At 41.0% G+C, this 18493-nt stretch overlaps 3 protein-coding genes across 4 annotated transcripts; all 3 read left to right on the top strand.

Annotated features, from left to right (window-relative positions):
- Positions 1–4335: 4335 nt before the first annotated feature.
- Positions 4336–14605, top strand: LOC119557377 (mucin-19). 2 transcript variants are annotated; one of them, XM_037870121.1, is made up of 6 exons: positions 4336–4445; positions 5076–5232; positions 9473–11031; positions 11212–11370; positions 12698–13402; positions 13754–14605. In XM_037870121.1, the coding sequence occupies exons 2-6, from the start codon at positions 5219–5221 to the stop codon at positions 13981–13983; spliced, it is 2667 nt and encodes an 888-aa protein (XP_037726049.1). In that variant the 5' UTR covers positions 4336–4445; positions 5076–5218; the 3' UTR covers positions 13984–14605. The 2 variants fall into 2 exon arrangements, with proteins under 2 accessions (XP_037726049.1, XP_037726050.1); XM_037870122.1 differs by having other exon boundaries at positions 4348–4471.
- Positions 14606–15053: 448 nt separating this feature from the next.
- Positions 15054–15511, top strand: LOC119557527. Its single transcript, XM_037870301.1, has one exon. It carries the CDS (start codon positions 15054–15056, stop codon positions 15438–15440), a length of 387 nt encoding a protein of 128 aa, XP_037726229.1. The 3' UTR covers positions 15441–15511.
- A 2370-nt stretch (positions 15512–17881) lies between these two features.
- On the top strand, positions 17882–18094 carry LOC119558207. Its single transcript, XM_037871504.1, has one exon. It carries the CDS (start codon positions 17882–17884, stop codon positions 18092–18094), a length of 213 nt encoding a protein of 70 aa, XP_037727432.1.
- The last annotated feature ends 399 nt before the right edge of the window (positions 18095–18493 follow it).

Genomic DNA, 18493 nt, shown 5'->3' with positions numbered 1-18493 from the left:
ATTCAGGAGGCATTAAAAATATTTTCATTAACCGCAACATAAAAGATAAAGCCAAAAGACAAAAAGAAGAAGCGGTAAAAAAAAGTTCTTTCGTTTAACATTAGGGGTCTCTGGGTTGGGGGGTACTATATCAGGGGGTACTATATCTGGGGGTACTACGTGTTTGGACTATGTGAGTGGTATGGTTGCTTTTTGGGAGGCCGAGGGAGGTGTTTATAACCATTAAGTTTGGGTATTTCCTGATTGCTCTGTGAGAGGAGTCTCTCCACCCCTTTCCGCTCCCCTCCCGTGCCACGCCCCCTCCTCCACTCTTTAACGCCCCCCTCCCCGCAACGCACACACACAACTCTTGCATAATAATTGACAGTTATAAATTTTACTCGGCTCAACATGCGCGCCCAGGTTGAAAATATAAGAAAAACTGAGAAAAAGTGAGTCGATATGCATACATTGTGGAAAATATTGGTAGCAGAAATCGAATAAAATATTGCCAAAAGATATCCGCAAGAATTTTGTCAATATAACTCGATTTTAAGTAACAAAAATCTGATAAAATCTACGAAAGTAAAAAATATATAGCTTTATTAAAAAATAACAAAATTACATTTATTCGGAAAACTTAAAGAACATTTTTAAGCTGTAATATAAATATTTGGGACATATTTTAGTTTGGAACTTTAGTTCTTCAAAGTGTTACAAGTTTCCAAATATTTTTTTTTATTTAAAAATATTTACTTAAACTTGGAAACTGAGTACAGTTTTTGTTTCCAGTGCACAGTCTTAAGGAGTGCTTAATTCTTTTGGCTCTTGTCCAGTTTGCCGGTCAGTTACAGCCCTCAGCTCCCTTCAAAGTTCACGTAACTCTCATCGGCCGAAGGAGAAAGAGACAGCACCTGAAGCAAAGAAAGAGACGGGCTGATGGTGTGCGAAAGAGACGGGGCGATGGCTGGGCCTACGTGCGAGTGTCTTTTTCATTTTTTTTTTTGGAGTGGATTGGGGATTGGGGATCGGAGATCTCGGCGACGCCAACGACTGCAGGCCGCATTAACATTCCAAGTTGGCCACTCCTGTTTGCGTACATCTGTATGCAGATACGGCCACATATAGCATATATATATATCTATAGCTCTATATATATACACTCTCGAACACTTGAAATGTTGGATAACAGTTGTTGTTTCTTTTCTTTTTTTCTCCCCTTTGCTGGTTTTGTTTTTATTACAATTTTATGAGTTTTTTACAATACATAAAAGAGTCGGTACCTGAAGTGTTTTTATCTCCCGGTTGGGTTCCTTTGAAATGGTACCGGGTATTTGGTGTTTTTATTTATTTTTTTGGCCCATGAATTGGCAAAAGCAACGGGCTTAAAAGCGTCGTTGTGATGTCATCGGTCTTGGCTTTTGGTTAAAACTCTTAAAAGTGTGATCTTGGGATTACAGCATTAACTTTTTCAAAATTTCGCACATAAAATTTACAATATTTTGCTAATCAAAAGAGAGTGATATATATTTTTTTGATGTACAAAATAAAAGCTTTTACAAATAGCTCACATATCTTTAGAGTTAACAATGGTAACTCGGTTGCCTCTCCTTTAAATTCTTCCCCTCGTTTTTGCCTTATGCAATTACCAAATTGCCCACTCCCCGACCTTAATCAGTGCCATTGCAATTATCATCGCCATCATTATTATCAATCATTATACCTCCATATTCCTGACTCCGTCCTTGAGACGCCGCCTCAAAGTGCCACGCCCTCAGTCGATTAGCACTCCCGTGCACTTTTTTATGACCATCGAAACTCGACTTCTGACCTCGAGGCACTCCCCACAATAATGCATCCTGTTTCACCCGATCGAAACCTGGTTTTCTTTCTTTATCTTTTTCTCATTTTCATGTACGTAGTTTTTTAGTTGGGTTTTTTGTATGTCCGTATCGTGGCATCCATAGCAATGTGCCCGAGTAACTTGATCAATGTGACCTCGGAATAGCTTGAGTCACTTGTGTATGCTTTTATATTCCTAAAAGACGTTCGGTTGAAATTTAATCAGTCCATGCAGCTGCTGCTGCTGCAAAAAAAGGCAAAGTCCACGGGGAAAAACCAAGGCCACATGAGGTGCCTAAGGATCCCTTAATTATGCACATATATGGCACTCAGGATCACTTCCCGGTTCGCTGCACTCGCTGCAAAGAAGGAAGCTCTTAGCCTCTTCTGTTTGCCCCTCTCGGTATTTGCAAATATTTATCATATAATCGAATTTTCAAGCCAACAAAATACAAACAAAAAGAGGGGGACCAGAAAAGTAAAGAGCACCTGATGAAAAAAAAAACACTTTTCGTTCCAGTTTATCGATCAATGCTAATTAGAAAATCGATTGATCAATCACTTGCAAAGTAAACAAAATCCAAAAAAAGGGAAAGACAGAGATGGCATAATACAGAGAAAGAAAGAGATGTTGGCTTCGGGGTACAGGTTGATTTTAACCACTTTGTGGGGATTACCAAACCAAACTCAAAGCGTAACTGAAGCCCAACTCAAAACAGCTGAAATATTTAGAAGAAGAAGAAAGATGCCTATAAGATATGTCGACCAAAAAATACCCCTTACATATATTTTTAAGCCATTTAAAAATGTTTTGCTGACAAATGAGAGCTCTGTAATACTATGGCTTTTATAAGCATGTTAATGAATCTAAAGAATTCGCGACTTAAGAATATACCATGGGAACATGTATGAATTGGTATATATTATAATATAATATATTTTGTATTAATTTCGACTTTTAAGTTATCGAATAATGGATATGGTTGTCTTTTGAGTTAGGTGTACATCCAGTATCATACTCTCCGTACCCTGGATGGCGGGAAAAGGTGTCAGTTGGACACTTGCAGGGAGCTCTGGTCCGCAGGTGTTTTTGTGGGGTTTTCGCCCCACCTTTCGGAGTCGAACTAACCATGTATGTATCCCCACCTATGGCGCATCCAGTTGGCCAGTTGGTGATCTCGCTGCTGGAATTGCATAAATACTCGGTAGGCAAATGAGCAGCGGTTAATCAATAAGCCCCACAGATTGGATAATATCACTCGGAGGCGGGAATGGGGCGGCCAGGGGCGGCCAGGGAGACCGGGGTGATGATCTGTCGGTTGGCTTGCATACGAGCATGTTGCGTGCCCTGCTAATTGCAGGCGAAGCGGTTAAAAAAGCGGCCACTGCGACCAACGCGGCGTATGTGTAATGCGGTTAATCAACGACGGCGACGGCGACGAACGAACGAGCGAGCAAACGGCCTTGAGACCAGCTGCCAACCAGTTTTGGCTTATGAAATCAGCAGCAGTTAGCTGAGACCGCGGCGACCAGAGAGCATCCCAAAAAATGCAAGTGAATGTCGCTGCTGCACAAAGAAAAAAGCATAAAGCATATCCGTATCAGTTTCATATTGATGTCTCGGCTTTTAACTATGCTTTTACCATATTTTGTGGTGGGAAATTTTTTTTTATTAGATGAAAACCCCATATAGAACTGGTTTATTTAAATAAGAACTACGCTTGAAAGGGGCCACTGTTCTAAATGAACTAATACATTTTTTGAGGGCAATGCATTTGCAATACTCAGTTTTGTAGGGATCTACTTAGGTAATACAGATAAATAACTCTCCAAAAAATAGAGATATATCCTTCCTTAATATTTCCTTTGCGTATAAACGTATATCACGAACTAAAAATGCTTACAAATTTAGAGCACCGGTTTATATTACTACGACATTTTACTAAAAACGCGAATTCTTTAGATCCTTGATTTCTTTTATTTTTTCGTGTTTGTCAAAAGTAAATAGGCTATCATATTTTCATAAATTGAGTTTAAGCTCCTAAGTTCATATTTTATTTATTTTCAGCAAAGGTGATCACCAATCTTAACTTTTTCTGCGAGTGTGGGTTTTTTTCTGGAGTCCCTCTCCGAACCGCCGAAACTAGTGCAGTTTTGAACTTCCTAGTGGCCGAACGCCATTGAAAAGCAACAACGATCGGCAGCAGGTGTGAATGATTTAGTGTTAACATGGTCGTAACCGAAAAAGACAAAAAAGAGACCAGCGCTCCTGTCGATCGTTCTGCGCTTCTGTATCCCTCTCCCTCGCACAGTCAAGACCCCAGGGGCCCCCCGAAACACCGATCCCCGATCACCGATCACCGATCCCCAATGCCCGATGTTACCGATATGTTAAAGCCGAAGTTGAAGTCGAAGTCGAAGTCGCAGCCTCTGCCGCAGTCGCTGCCGCGGTCGACGGCGGCAGAATGGCAACGGCAACGGTTTTCGATGGTTGGAGCGTTCATCATTTTGCCATTTCACGTTCAGCTGGCAGCGAAATCGAAAGTGACTGCTCCCCGAAGACCCGAGATAAACGTATATATATCACTATATATATATAGAGAGGTCTTCAGAAAAAGTCCATGGTACTGCCGACATATCCTCCCGGCAGGTGTGTGTGTGTGTGTGTGTGTGCGTGTGTTTGTGTGTGTTGGTTGGCCATATAAAATAAGCGTTACCAGTGGTTCAAGAAGTCAAAGCCCAGTTGAAACTTGAGCGCGAAAAAGCCGCTAAAAGTGATTTTATAAACATCCAATTTTTTTCAATATTTTTTTGTAAGTTTCAAAAATATTTATAAAGTTTTCCAGTCCTATTTCGAGTTTTTTTTTTGCTACCCAACTAATCACACCTCAACACACTCCCTCACCTTAAAAACAAATTCGATTTCCTTAATTGATTTGATTTTCTGCTGCTGACAAAAAAAATATACAAACAACCAAAAATAGTGTACAAAACGTAAACTAAAAGTGAAAAGTGAAAGTGCAACTTGAAAAATGACCAAAGTGAACAACATCAACAAAAGCAACTAAACAACAAAAACAACAGCAGCTAATGTGTCCAATGTTTAAGAAAAACGCGCACATACAAAATCCAAAGTGCATAACAATTAAAGATTTTTCGAAAAATCAATTTCTGTCATTCAATTTTTTACACTCTGTTTATTTATTTTTACACCCATTTTTTTTACTGTTTTTTGTTTTGTTTTCTCGTTGAAGCTGAAGCAGGCAGTTGACTTTCAAAAGTGTCAATAAAATTTATGTAAAAAAGCAGTTAACGAAAAAGTTGTTATAACAGCATTGACAACAACAACAAGGAGAGCAACCTAGGACCACAGCAACAGCAACAAACACAGCTCGAAATGCTGCTCAAAATGTAAGTAAACTTTATAAAACAAATGGTAAAATAATAGGAAATTATTCCGGGGAAGGGGCCAGAGATAAACAAAAAAAAAACAAGAAAAACAATTGCAGCCGCTCAAGGTCAAGTTAACGATTTGGCGGATTACGCAAAGTTAGTTTTGGGCTTACTATGTAGCTGCTTTTTTGGTAGGCATAATGATAGTGTTTAATTATGACCTCTCCTTGGGAAAAACATGTCTTTCTATAGAAATATTTGAATAGGTAGGGGAAACAGTACGTTTTGGCCGCCACATAAAAATATTTTATATTATAAAATTAGTTATTCATAATATACTTAGTAATTGTTAGTATAAACATAAAGAGGACACAATGTTTTTATATGGGAAATGAATTTTCCATATAATAAGTTTGTTCAAGGATATTAAAATATTTTTTTAGGAAATTATTGTTAAGGGATTCTAACTAGAATTAACTAAATACGGGATTTTTGGTTTTGAAATAGTTCATTTATTATATTTAGGACCTCGGAAGTAACTTCATATAAGTTTTATACTTAGTTTTCCCTTCTCTTGGCAGCAGAATTTTAAAAAAAGTTGATTTCCACATAAATTAAGTATACGCCGTGTGGACCGTTATCTCCGCTTGATTCCGAATTTTCGCCTGCAGCGAACTGTTAACCTTGGTCAATCAAACGGACAGTTAGTCAATCAGTGGGTTAATATGCTTGATAAAGGCGTGGCAATGATATTTTTTATTGCAATTTTTTGTGTGCAAAAGGTCAAACCGGCGAGGTGCCGCGATCTCTCTTTCGGAAAGGTCAACTATGCAGAAAAAAGCATGTATATTTATTATGTGGGGGGAAAAAAGCAAAGGCAATCGCGAGAGGTGAAGTCAACAAACCTTTTGGCAAGACAACGAAGACGACGACGCATCCACTTAACAATGCAAAACTTACTTTACATTTCATGGCTGCTGCAACATGGTTGTTGCCACTGCAATTGTTGCCGCCGATTTAGCAGTTTTTTGTTTTTTTCTATCTGGTTTTTTAACTGTCTTATTGCCGCTTCACTGCCTCTCGAAAACGTCAATGGCCGCCGAAGTTTATGAAAAAACCGAAAACCAAATTCCGAATCCGAAGCTGAAAGCACTCGCAAGTACATACTTCTTCTGCCGTATTTGGCCAAAATGAATTGCCAAATTATAATACAAATTGCATGCCACACCCGCTAACAGCCGAAAGAAGAAACAAATTAACAGCACTCCCTTTCGGCAGATTTTCAGGTTGCATGAAGTGCAGTGCGCCAAAGAAAAGCGATATAATGGGCACCATGGGGTTAAGATTGGGAGTGGAGTTCCGTCTGAAGGCACCCCCACATGGGGATTACTTATGCGAAAGAGTTACCCGAACAATAGCGGTAATAGTGCACTTAGAGAAACATAATAAGCGGGTAATAAATCACTCCCTGGTAATTACTTTTTTTATGCAAAACCTATATTTAACCTGGTACTTTAAAGGATTTTAGGGCCTTTAAATTTCAAAAAAAAAAATGGCTGAAATATTGTATACTTGTAAGTAAATGCTATATTTAATTTTAGCACTTTCTGAGTTGCTATATTTTTTATCAATGCCAACAATATTATCAACTTGCATTTTATAATTATATTTCAATACCCAATACTGTAATATAACAAGGAACAATTTATTTAATGAAAGTTTTCCGTACAGTGTAGCTATTAAAGACTCAAAATCATCACTCAGCGTAGTTAATTTCCATCATTTAACAGCTTAAAGTAGCAAAATGCCAGTTGATGCCGTTAAATGCTCGAAAAAACAGGCAATAAATGATCCAATTTTGCTGAAGGTGTTTAATGGCAATCCGAGTCAAGGCGATCTTGCCATGAATGAGTGTAAATGATTCTTCGGAATGCGATTCACACACATTCTGTGTGAGTCACTTACGGATTATGTCTGAGCAACTAATTGAAGCTAATAAACTGCTGGAAATTACGTGAGTTTTGGACAAGAAACATGATTGACACCGAATGAAAATGAGTTAATTAATATTCAGTGTTTCTGGTTTTTTTCATTTTAAATCAAGGCAATGGTCTGGTATTGAGGAATCTTATTCACACATTTGATGGGTTAGTTCAGGTCCTAATATCTTTGGCCATGGTCCAATTTTCGGAATTAAATGCTTGAATGACATTTAACTTTCAACTGGGGTTTTTACTTTTTTTATTTAATAAGTTGCCTTTGCCAGCCGAAACTAAGCACTAATTGTTGGATATTATTTTGCTGCCAGTACTGCAATTGCAAATGGGAAAATACATGCTGTGCGCATTGTCACCTCATGCATAACATGGCCCCAACCACCAGTGGAGACCCTTTTTGTCCGAGGAGACTCCGCTGCACCACCGACACTGCTGCACCGCCAACTTATTTGCACGACGATGTGGCCATAATTATAACTTTTCTTGAAGTCGCAGACTTATGGCTTTTGGCCATTGTTGAGCTGCCCGTTTTTGGGGCTGTTGCAATTAAAATAAGTTGAAGTTGTCTACCTTTGCAGTAAGGTGTTGCCAGCCCATGTTGTTGGTTGTTGGTTGTTGCCTGCTGTTGGTTGTTCGCTGGTCCCCGAAAACTTGTTCGAGAAGTGAACGCCAGCCAGCCAGACTTGCACATAATTCAAAATGTTAAAAGTTATCGTCAAGAGCGCTCTGTTCGCATGCACAGGAAAAAATCTTGGGATAGGAAATAACTTAATCCCAGAAAACAATCATCGGAAAATGCTTTCCAATCTTAAAAGATCATAAAGAATTCGGATATTGACAAATAATTTCTTGCAACGATTGATTATTATATCTTATATCTTGCCTGGGGAAAGGAAAACCCCATACACACTGGGGACCTCTGATCTGGTTCGATCTGGTCTGGAATCGAAATGGGTTAACACCTTTTGTATCTTATTTTTCGTTGTGGAAAACCGGTCCGCGATTCCTGGCTCTAGTTTCCCGGTCGTTTTGGAACCGTTTTGCGGTTTGCCTTGAGCATCGCTTTCATTGCATTGCAATGCGGATTCGCAGAGCCCAATGAACTATTGTGTGGCGGTGCTATATAGCCATATAGCCGGTGGTGTCGGTGGTGCTATACGGCAATAGCGATATGGCCGGTGGTGCACGCTCCATTCGGCGGCTAGACATGATGATGGCCAAATCATGATCGCATGCGCAATCGACTTTGTGCGGCTAATGAAATTGTGAAAGGTTTTTCATGCCAGATTAGAGATGAGGCAGCACATCGAAGATCGCCAGCTGGAGCTGAAACGGCTGAAAAGCTGAAAAAACCAACGGAAAACCGGCTAGCCGTGATGGCTGATTAAGAGCACGCGCCGATCAGAAACCAGAAAGAAAGGCCAAAAGGCGTATCGCGAATTGATTAATACCCTTTGCAAAATAATAACTATTTTTGTAGACAATTCAAATAAAATCGTTGGATATTTTAGATATTGCATGCCTTTTTATTGGCCTGAATTATTCGGTAGTTACATACATTAAGTTAATATTCATATTGTGAAAAGCTTGTCAAAGTTGAATATTGAGAACTTATCAATCAAACTTAAAGTTAAAAGTTGGTGGAACAACAATTAAATCAAAATTATATAATTATGATTTGAATCTACACACTTAAGAAGTTTCCGGTTTACAGATAGGTTTGTCAAAATAAAGCATGTTGAATTTCTAAATAGCTAAGATACTTTTCTTTCAGCGTACAGCAAATGCAGTTGAGGTTGAAGTTAAAGCCCGTTGTGATTATAGAGTTTTTTGTGTAAGATTAATTGGGTTAGACATGGCTGAATGCATCGAGTCGTGAATTCACATGGGGCACTGATAATGCTAAGGCAGCACTTAAGCTATTAAAGTCAAGACAGGAGAGATTTTCATCACAGGTGAAGTAAGCTCATTACTCTCAAATTAATTTCACATCAAATCATCAAAGATACAGCTATTAATTTAGTTTGTTTTTTTTATTAAACCAAAGGTGATAAACTAATGACCATTTGGGTAATTTAAAATATTTAAGTCAATGGAGGGATAAGAGGATGAACAATTGAATACAATAAAAGACTTAAACTCTTTTAAAGAAGACATTAGAAAGATAAATTTATATGTGAGAATCCGGCTCGAGGGACCATTTATAGAGCCTTCGTTCCCCATTTCTAATTAACCTATTAAATCCCCCTTTTTTTCTACAGTTTCCTTCTGGCCTTCCTGGCCTCTCAATCCTCGGCAGACTCGACGGATCCCCTTGCGACATCTGCCAGCGATAGTCAAATCACGTTGGCCGAGGAGAACCCAGCTCCGGCGATTCCCTTCGAGACCTCGCACAAACATCCGGAGGCCGCGGAGCGAGAGGAGGGCTTCCACACCTCCCACAGAATCAGCATAAGGGCCACAGATTCCGCCGACTACTCGATGAACCTGCTGCCCACCAAGGAGCGTCCCGAGCTGAATCCCGTTCTGAGTGCCCTGATCAACGAGGATGTGATGAAGAGCATCGAGGCCAAGAGGGCCATCGAAGAGGAGGAGCTGGCCGAGGTGAGACGTGAAATTGAGGAGGCCGCCCAAGTGGAATTGGCCCAAAAGAGGGGGGCCACCAGCACCACCGAGGCACCTGCTCCACTGCTGACCACCCTGCCGACGGCTGGCAAGAAGATCGACAACCTGGACGAGGACATAGTCGTGGATCCCCACGAGGAGTTCGTCAACCAGAACTTTGCCCTCGAGGGTGCGGGCAGTGAGAACAGCAAGAAGTCCCGCATTGAGATCAAAAAGGGTCCCAATGGTCAGGACTACGAGTACGAGTATGTCTACTACTACGAAGAGGATGAGGAGCCCAGCAAGGTGGAGGCATCCGCGGAGCCCGAGGTGCGCGGCAAGACCAGGTACACCAATATCGAGAGGAGCACGCCGGCCACGCCGAGTGAGAACAGCCTGCACAGCGGCAAGGCCAAGGGCAGATCCTCCGACGCCTCCGAGGACATCGAGGCCGAACGTCTGCCCATGATCACTCGGTTCCCCAGCCGTGGCAAGAACATCGAGGTGCCACCAACGCCAGCCTTGGACTCCCTGGAAACGGCCGCCGAGCGCAAGAAGATCAGTGTCAAGCGTCCCAGTTTGGAGCTGGTGGACAGTGCCACCTTCAACACGGATGAGAAGCAGACTAAGGCCTCTCGCAAGGGTGAAAATGAGTTGAAGCCAGTGATTGCCGTGGAACAGGAGGAGGCGGCGGCCAGGAAAAAGGAGCAGCAGGCCAAGGAGGAGCAGGCCAGGAAGGAGAAGGAGGCCGCAGCCGCCGAAGCCCCCGTTGAGCAGGAGGAATCCGAACAGACCACACCCTCCATGGAGAAGGCCGCCCTCGATCTCTATGCCATACTGACCAATGAGAACCTGAACAACGAGCAAACCACCGCCATCCCAGATGGAGCCGAGGGTGCTACCACTTTGATCCCGGACACCGCCAGTACGGATGAGGAGGGTGCTCTGACCACGCTGACCGATGAGATTTCATCCACCAGCACCACCACAACGACCACAACCACCACCACCACTACCACCACCACGGAGGCACCGACCACAACCACCACCACCACCACAACCACTGCGGCTCCGTCGCTCTACGGTGGCAGGAGAGCCGGATTGAATGGTCTGGCCGGACGCAACCGCTTCAAGTTGAACCGGGCTGAGGGCGGCAGCACCACCACCAGCACCACCGAGGCACCGGTGGCCCCCGAAACCACCAAGACTGGAAGAAGTAAGTTTGGATAAGGCCCTGGGGTTTTGAAATCACTTCTAAAGGTGCCTGAAAGTATGCAGGGGAAAAACTAGGAAATAGTGTTGCCTACTTTTAGACACCTCTATGAAAGATTTCAAATTCCCAGTAATTTCTTTATAAGACCACAAGACCTATATTAATATTATTCTTAACGAATAGATCGTTTCTCCCGTCCTTCGATCGGAGGACGTTCTCGTCCTGGAGCTCGTACCACCGCGGCACCAGAAGCCACATCGTCCGCCGCCCCCGCCGCCGAGGAGGAAGTGGTGGTTGCCAAGGAAGTTAAGCCTGTGAGCACGGGCTTCGCACGAGGCAGACGTAAGTATTTGATACAAATTGATTTGAAATAATCTACCAAACTAGTTATATTGCATAAACTAACATTCATAAATATGTATGCAACTTAAAGTTTTCAAACACAAAATTTCAACGATTTTACATTGTAGATTTAAAATTTTTTCAACAAGCTATGATTTTTTGTGTACTATTTCGACACTAAATAATCAAAGCTTAAGCTGATTAGATCTAATTTATTTATAATATGGCATCTGAATGATAGGTTATTAGCATTTAACCTTCAGCTTGCTGCCACTGACTTTGCTGACTGGGTCAAGGGCAAAATGCTTAAGTCCGAGCTAAAATGTCGGGCATTTGGGAAAGAAAATTTAAATTGTTATTTGAAACGAATTGGTAGGAAAGTGAAAGCACTAACTGAAATATTACAAAATGGGATCAGGGTTATTTAAAGGCAATTGAAATTTAATCAAACATTTTGCTGCATTTTTTTTATATATGGTTCAAACATATAATTCATAATACTTGAGTTATTGGACCCCAATGTAGAAGTAGGATGCCTCTTTGAGTTAGTGGCTTAATTCTCTAAAATTCTACGTTCAAATATATCTTTTTGAAGAGGGTCCAAATTTTAACCCATTTTCATGTTCGATTTTTCTAAGTTTCCAATGGTTTTCACAATGGGACCCCAAAACTGCTTTTCTGTAATCCATAACTTGAGTTATTGGACTCCTATCTTAACGTGGGATACCTCTATGAGTTGGTGGTTGAATTTTCTTATATTCTACGTTAAAATATTTCTATAACAAAAGAGTCAAAATTTTAACCCATTTTCATGTTCGATTTTTCTAAATTTCCAATGGCTTTAGTAATGGTACTCCAAAACTGCACTTCTATAATCCTTAACTTGAGTTATTGGATTCCGATCTTGACGTGGGATACCTCTATAAGTTTGTGGTTGAATTCTCTAATACTTAACGTTCAAATATTTCTATAAAAAGAGGATCTACATTTTAGCCCATTTTCATGTTGGATTTTTCTAAATTTCTAATGGCTTTCAGAATAGGACTCTAAAACTGCACTTCTAAGATCCATAATTTGAGTTATTGGATTCCTATCTTAACGTGGGGTACCTCTATGAGTTTGTAGTTGAGTTCCCTAATATTCTACATTCAAATATTATTAAGAAGGTCATATTAAAAGAGGATCAACATTTTTTCCTACTTATACTCCATACTATAGCGATCTCCCCTGACTATCTTTATATTCCTGTAACCGAATGTTTATTTTTAATTAAGAATAATATGAATCATATAAAAATGAAAACTAATAACTCCCACTATTTTTACAGCTCGCAACCGCTTCAACCTGCGCGGCTCCACCACCACGAGCACCACTGAGCGACCCAGCGAGGATTCCCCCGCTGAGGGAGACGCCGCCGCGGAATCCGCCGCCCCCTCCTCGACCACCGCCAGGAGCACTCTGAGAGGTCGTCCCGGATTGGGACTACGTGGACGCAGTCGCACCACCACCACCAAGGCACCCGCCAATCCAGAGGGTGGTGAGGCGGCGGCTGAGAGTGGTTCCACCGCCAGTTCCGAGGAGGCCAAATCCGCAGCAGCTGCTCCAGCGGCTTCTCCCGCGGAGCCAGTGCGTCCGTCCCGCTTCAACCTTCACCGCGCCGGCGGCAATCGCCTGCTGCCCCGCGGCAAACTGGGCAGATCGGGAGTCAGCACGGAGGCGCCCAAGGACGCACCAGCGGCCGAAGACTCCGCCGCCGATAGCAGTAGCCATCACAATGACGTCAAGGAGGAGGAGGCGGGCGGCGAGGCCGGTGACAAAGCCAACGAGGCAGGCGATTCCGCCGGCGCTGCCGCTCCAGCGGGCCCCGTTTCCGGGCTGAATCGCCTCAAGACCCGGCCACGCCTCAACGCCCTAACGCACAAGACTGATGCGGTCAAGCCCAAGGCAGCCGCAGCCCCCGCCCCCGCGCCCAGGAAGATCAATCCCCTGCTGGCCAAGCGACGACTCCACCTGGGAGCCACCTCCACTACAGGTAGAGTGTTGGGGTCACCAATTTTTTAATCAGTCAAGGGGAAACTAAAAAATGTATAGGGAATCGGTAGAGATTAAAATCACATTATTTTAGAGTTATGAAACTTAAAAATTGGAATGTGAATGGACAAGTTGTGACCTTTAGAAGAATAGTTTTGGGTCACCAATTTGCAATCCCTTAAAAATTTTGGAAAATGGCACTTAAAATTTGTAAAGCAAATTTTTAAAGAATCAAATCACAATCTTTATCATGTATATTACCTTAAAATGAGATTGCAATAGATCTAAGAAACGGATTGGTTTGGGTCACCCAATGGTTAATAAGTATTAATTGATTTCTATTATTTTACAGAATCCCCCACTGAGGAGGAGCACTCGTCGCCGGACTCCTCCGCGGAGCAGCCCGCCAAGGAGGAGGCGTCCGCCGGAGGAAGCGACGAGTCCGCCGGAGAGGGAGCCGGAAAGCAGGAGCAGGAAACCACGGAGGCGACGGAGGCCACCACCAAACAGCAGGCCCGTGGACTGGGACTCTTGGGTCAGCGCCGTCGTCTGCCGCTCCGCAAGCCCGGAACGATCCTGTAAATCCACTCCAATCCAATCGAATCCAACCCTATAAACACATCGCCATCCGCCCCATTGAATCCTGAATAGAATACTCGTCACGATTCGCTGCTGTAACTCCTATAAAACGAAAAAAAATTTGGGATGATGGCCCAAACAAGCGATAATAACTCTTACAAATTGTTTGATATATGTACGTCCTTTAAGTTTCCTCCTCCTCGTACTCCTCCTCCCAAGGACTCGTTAGCTTTGTACACATATTACACTAATTAAACTACTGATAAATGCGGATATACTATGTAAGTAAGATCCCTCCTTGCGCCAAGAGAAAAAGTCACCAAAACCGAAAACATGGAGCGAGCCCAAAAAACGAGGAGATCCAAGCCACTCGTAGACCACTAAGCACAAAACCCCTGAAAAGAACAACACTGTGCCCTAATATATATATTCTCTACGATATATATATATATCTATTTGTATACCCCGACCTTGCCCCAATCCTTTTTCCTTTGATCACGCATCCCAATCGACGCGTGCATAGCAGATACAATTATTATTATATTTTTTTTCTGAGATACAATTATGAACAAAAACGACTTTTAATTATATTGAATAAAAACGAAAGGAAAAACATGAAAATTTATTTAGTGGCATTTTGTTGTTTATGTTGCGATAAGGTGGATACATATTTGGGATTCTGATCTTAGGTAAGCTCTTTATCAGCTGATAAGTCTGCTTTACTGCAATGCTTCAGGAGTGTTTATAATATATATTATATATAATAAAATATATACAAAATGATCTTTAGATTCTTACTGAAATCATATCTTAACCCTAAAATATTGAACTTAACCTTGATTGCGAGAGCTCTACCTATTATATCTTTAATCTCTGGTTCTGTATGTTGGCCAAACATTTACCCAGCATTAAGTAAGACGTTGGGCTTCTACAAACAGAACCGAACGATGTCAAGAATAATCGATGCAATATCAACAGATGTAGCTTATCTGTTTATCTGTTAGTTGGCTACTCATGTGGAGTATAAATATGTGTATTATTCTTTGAGAACACTTTAGATCGAGTTCAGCACTATGTCGAGTCAGTGGATTATTTTTGTTGTTGTTGTCGCAGTGACTATCCTCTCAAACGGAGTTAAAAGTGAAAAACAAAGTACCCAAAACCTTTTGGAGAAAGGCGATGAACAGTTGAATCTTATTTTGGACGCCATAAATGAGGTCGAACGTCAGCGGGTACAGGAAAATATTAAAGTCCCCAATTCGGATACAATTAAACAGCGGCCAAACAGCAAAAGATTGAGATGGAATCGAAGGAGGATTTTGCCAGATCCCGAAGGTCCTGAGAAGAGTGGGAGTCGAGCTTGGGCTGTGCCCTCGTCGATAACCGTAATTCAAGGCAATCCTGATTACCTCAATGTGAACAACTATACACCCGCTCCTTCTCCTTGGTGGTACAACTAAACTATAGATATCCTAACTTAATTGTAAAAATATATTTTTTGTTTAAGTACTCAGATGTAGAATAAATATATATTTTTAAACCATTTTTGTAAGCTTTCTTGGAAAATAAGTCTTATTTATACCAGATAAACTTTGCTACATTTTACAGTAACTTATACATTTTACCAGATATTTACCTTTCCATTCATTTCCATACACAACCCATTCACTCCTAAGCTTTTATGGTGAAGCCAAAGACACTTACCATTTTGCTTTGCAATAGCTTTTGAACTAAAGTTTTGCCCAGCGTGATCAGGTAAACTTGATCAAAATGAAATAGCAGGTGGTACAAGGTGTTGGATTAACGATTTGGAAACCCCATGGGATCCATTCTATAACCGTATAGTTAGCCCACAGCGAACCGGTTCCGATCGGAACTTGAGAAATGACTGGCGATTTTGGCCCGTGCTTTGTGGCTCAATTTGTTTGCTTTGATTCAATCCGAATCGATCGCAAAGTGAAATGTTAGCATTGATTGATTGATGGATGGATGCATTGCTGGCAGTATCGCTAACGGAATCGAAACCGTTTTTAGCCTTGTGGGCAGAGGGCCAACAAGCCAAAAGTATAAACGGGGAGTGGTGGGTCACTAAGTCACTCGGGTATTTGATTATTTTGGAAACCAACTGGCGAATTATTTCGTATTGTTTTTCATACCCTTTTGAAGGGTTTAATACTTGTGATGAAAAATGTGTACCATCCCGAATTTTAAAATATGAAAAACGAATATTTTTTAAAATATGGTAATGTATTTTGTTTCATTTCGTTTATAAAGTATGGATTTTAATTAATTCTATAATAAAGAGTACTGCCCGCTTCGACCACACCAGACATACCCCCTTTTTTCCTGTTTCTGCTATCCAATTGAATTCAATGCTAGAAGTACATTCATTGCTGCTTTGCGTACATTTTTTAGAGCAAATCATTGTTAGCCTTGACACCGGGGCGTATGCGTAATCGCCCCCAAAAAAGGCAATCGAAAAGGCAAGGCGGAACTCTCGACTTCTTGGTTATTGTGGGCCAAACTCATTTCCGATCTGAAAAGTTGGCCAAAATGCGTTGGAAATTTGCAGATCAAATAGATATTGATATTGTTTATATATTTTTAGGGGTAAAAAAGCCCCTCGCTCTTCTTGTTCAGTTTGAAAACTTGCTAAATCGACAATATTGGTAACTCATATTTTTTCTGTATGTGCAGTGCACTTTCTGGACGGCGTGTCGTCAAAACTCGAGGAAGCAGAGCGTGGCCAGAAACACAAGGTCGGTCGTTTAGCTTGGCTAAAACCTACCCATCCAGCTGGTATTTCCATCAAAAGCACCAAAATAAAAACAAAAAGAACAAATAAAAAACTACACCACCCCACTTAGAACTCCGTTTAGCAGCAGTTGTTCAAACAAAAATTAGTTAGCTTCGGCCGGTTCAGCTTCAGTTGATAATTATAATAATATTTATGTTGTTGCCTATCGCTAAAGTTTTAATTGGTCAAGACAAAGGCACAGTTTTTATGCATAACTAGAGGCTTACAATTTGGGTTTCGGCACACAGTCCTTCACATTGCCAAAAAAAAAAAAAACGAATAAGAACTTAATAAGCTAATTACACTCGAAAAAGCAGCGGGGATCGTTTCACCGCAATCAATCGATGTTTAGCCCTGGACAAGTTCAATCACTCCCGCTGATAATTGCCCAACTTTTATAATTGGAACTTTTCATAGATGATGCATCTTTTCCGATTCAGTTCTTAGGCGTAGGAAAAATATTATGAAATCACCTATTTAATGATTAGATGGTGTAATCCCCTGTTTCCATTTCCATTTTAATTTCGGTTTTAGTGTCCGGAAGTGCCATCGTATCTTCCCAGAAGCGCTCCCAAATGGCCAGTGATACCATTAGCCAGGAGGAAGCCAGGTAACAGTCACTTAGCTGTTGCAATTTAAATACTTTTTAATTGATTACTAATTGCGGCGAGGCAAGTGCCAAAACAAGACGACATGGCTGTGACGTTTTCAATGCAACCCGGGCTAGGATTGCAACTCTTTAGCAAGTTAATTGGCAGCAAAAGCAACTGTGGCAGCAGCAGCAGCAGCTTTTCACCAGGAAATCAATAAACGTTCGTCTAGCAGCAAAAAATAATCGCAGCACGCACATCTCAATTTCAGTAGCAACAAAAAAAACGTGGGGATACAAAAAAACCAACCCTGACCAGCTCAATTTCTCGTGCCAAAAACAAAAGCAAACATAGCCCAGTTTTTTCTCCTTGGGCATGTGAAAAGACAAACAATGTTGTCAGGAAAATACCCAGCAAAACACCTGAGTTCTAGTTCCGATTTTCTAAATTGGACTATAAAAAGCAGCAGGTGATAGCTTTCTTCACTCACAACAAGTCCAAAAGTATTTCAAACATGAAGCTGTTCCAACAAATTATCCTGGGTCTGGTGCTCATCTTCGCCATCATGGGTTCCCTGGCTAGTGGCAAGCCCCAGGAGGCCAAGGACTTGGATGAATCCCTAGTCGGGGATTCGGAGTTGGGCGAATCTGTGCCCGAAGGCGCCCAGCAGGACTATCTCAATGTGGCCGACTACACCACTGCTACTCCTCCATGGTGGTGGAACTAGAAAATGCTAAAGGCTTTCAACAATGTTTTGTTTATACTTTTTTTTTTATTAATTTATTGTATTCAAATTACATAGAATTTATTGTGTTCTTTAATTCATAAAGCCATGTCAACCAGATTATCATATATCATGTTAATAAATGGGGGGAAAGGTTCTAATTCAATTGAAATACATAACATTTAAATTAATATTTAAATAACAATAATAAATTTAATTTTAAATTTATATATATTTAATGGTTTTACTTATTTTAAATGTAAATAATAATTATTGAAATATTACATTTAAATATATTAAATTATTTGACTTAATTTATATTTATATATTATCTACTAATTTTAATGTAAAATTTAAATATACCTAATGGTCTTACTAAATTTGGGAAACTTCATTAAACGT

The sequence above is a fragment of the Drosophila subpulchrella genome, chromosome X (assembly GCF_014743375.2).
Source record: "Drosophila subpulchrella strain 33 F10 #4 breed RU33 chromosome X, RU_Dsub_v1.1 Primary Assembly, whole genome shotgun sequence".
NCBI lineage: Eukaryota > Metazoa > Arthropoda > Insecta > Diptera > Drosophilidae > Drosophila > Drosophila subpulchrella.
This window is presented reverse-complemented; position numbering and strand designations above follow the sequence as displayed.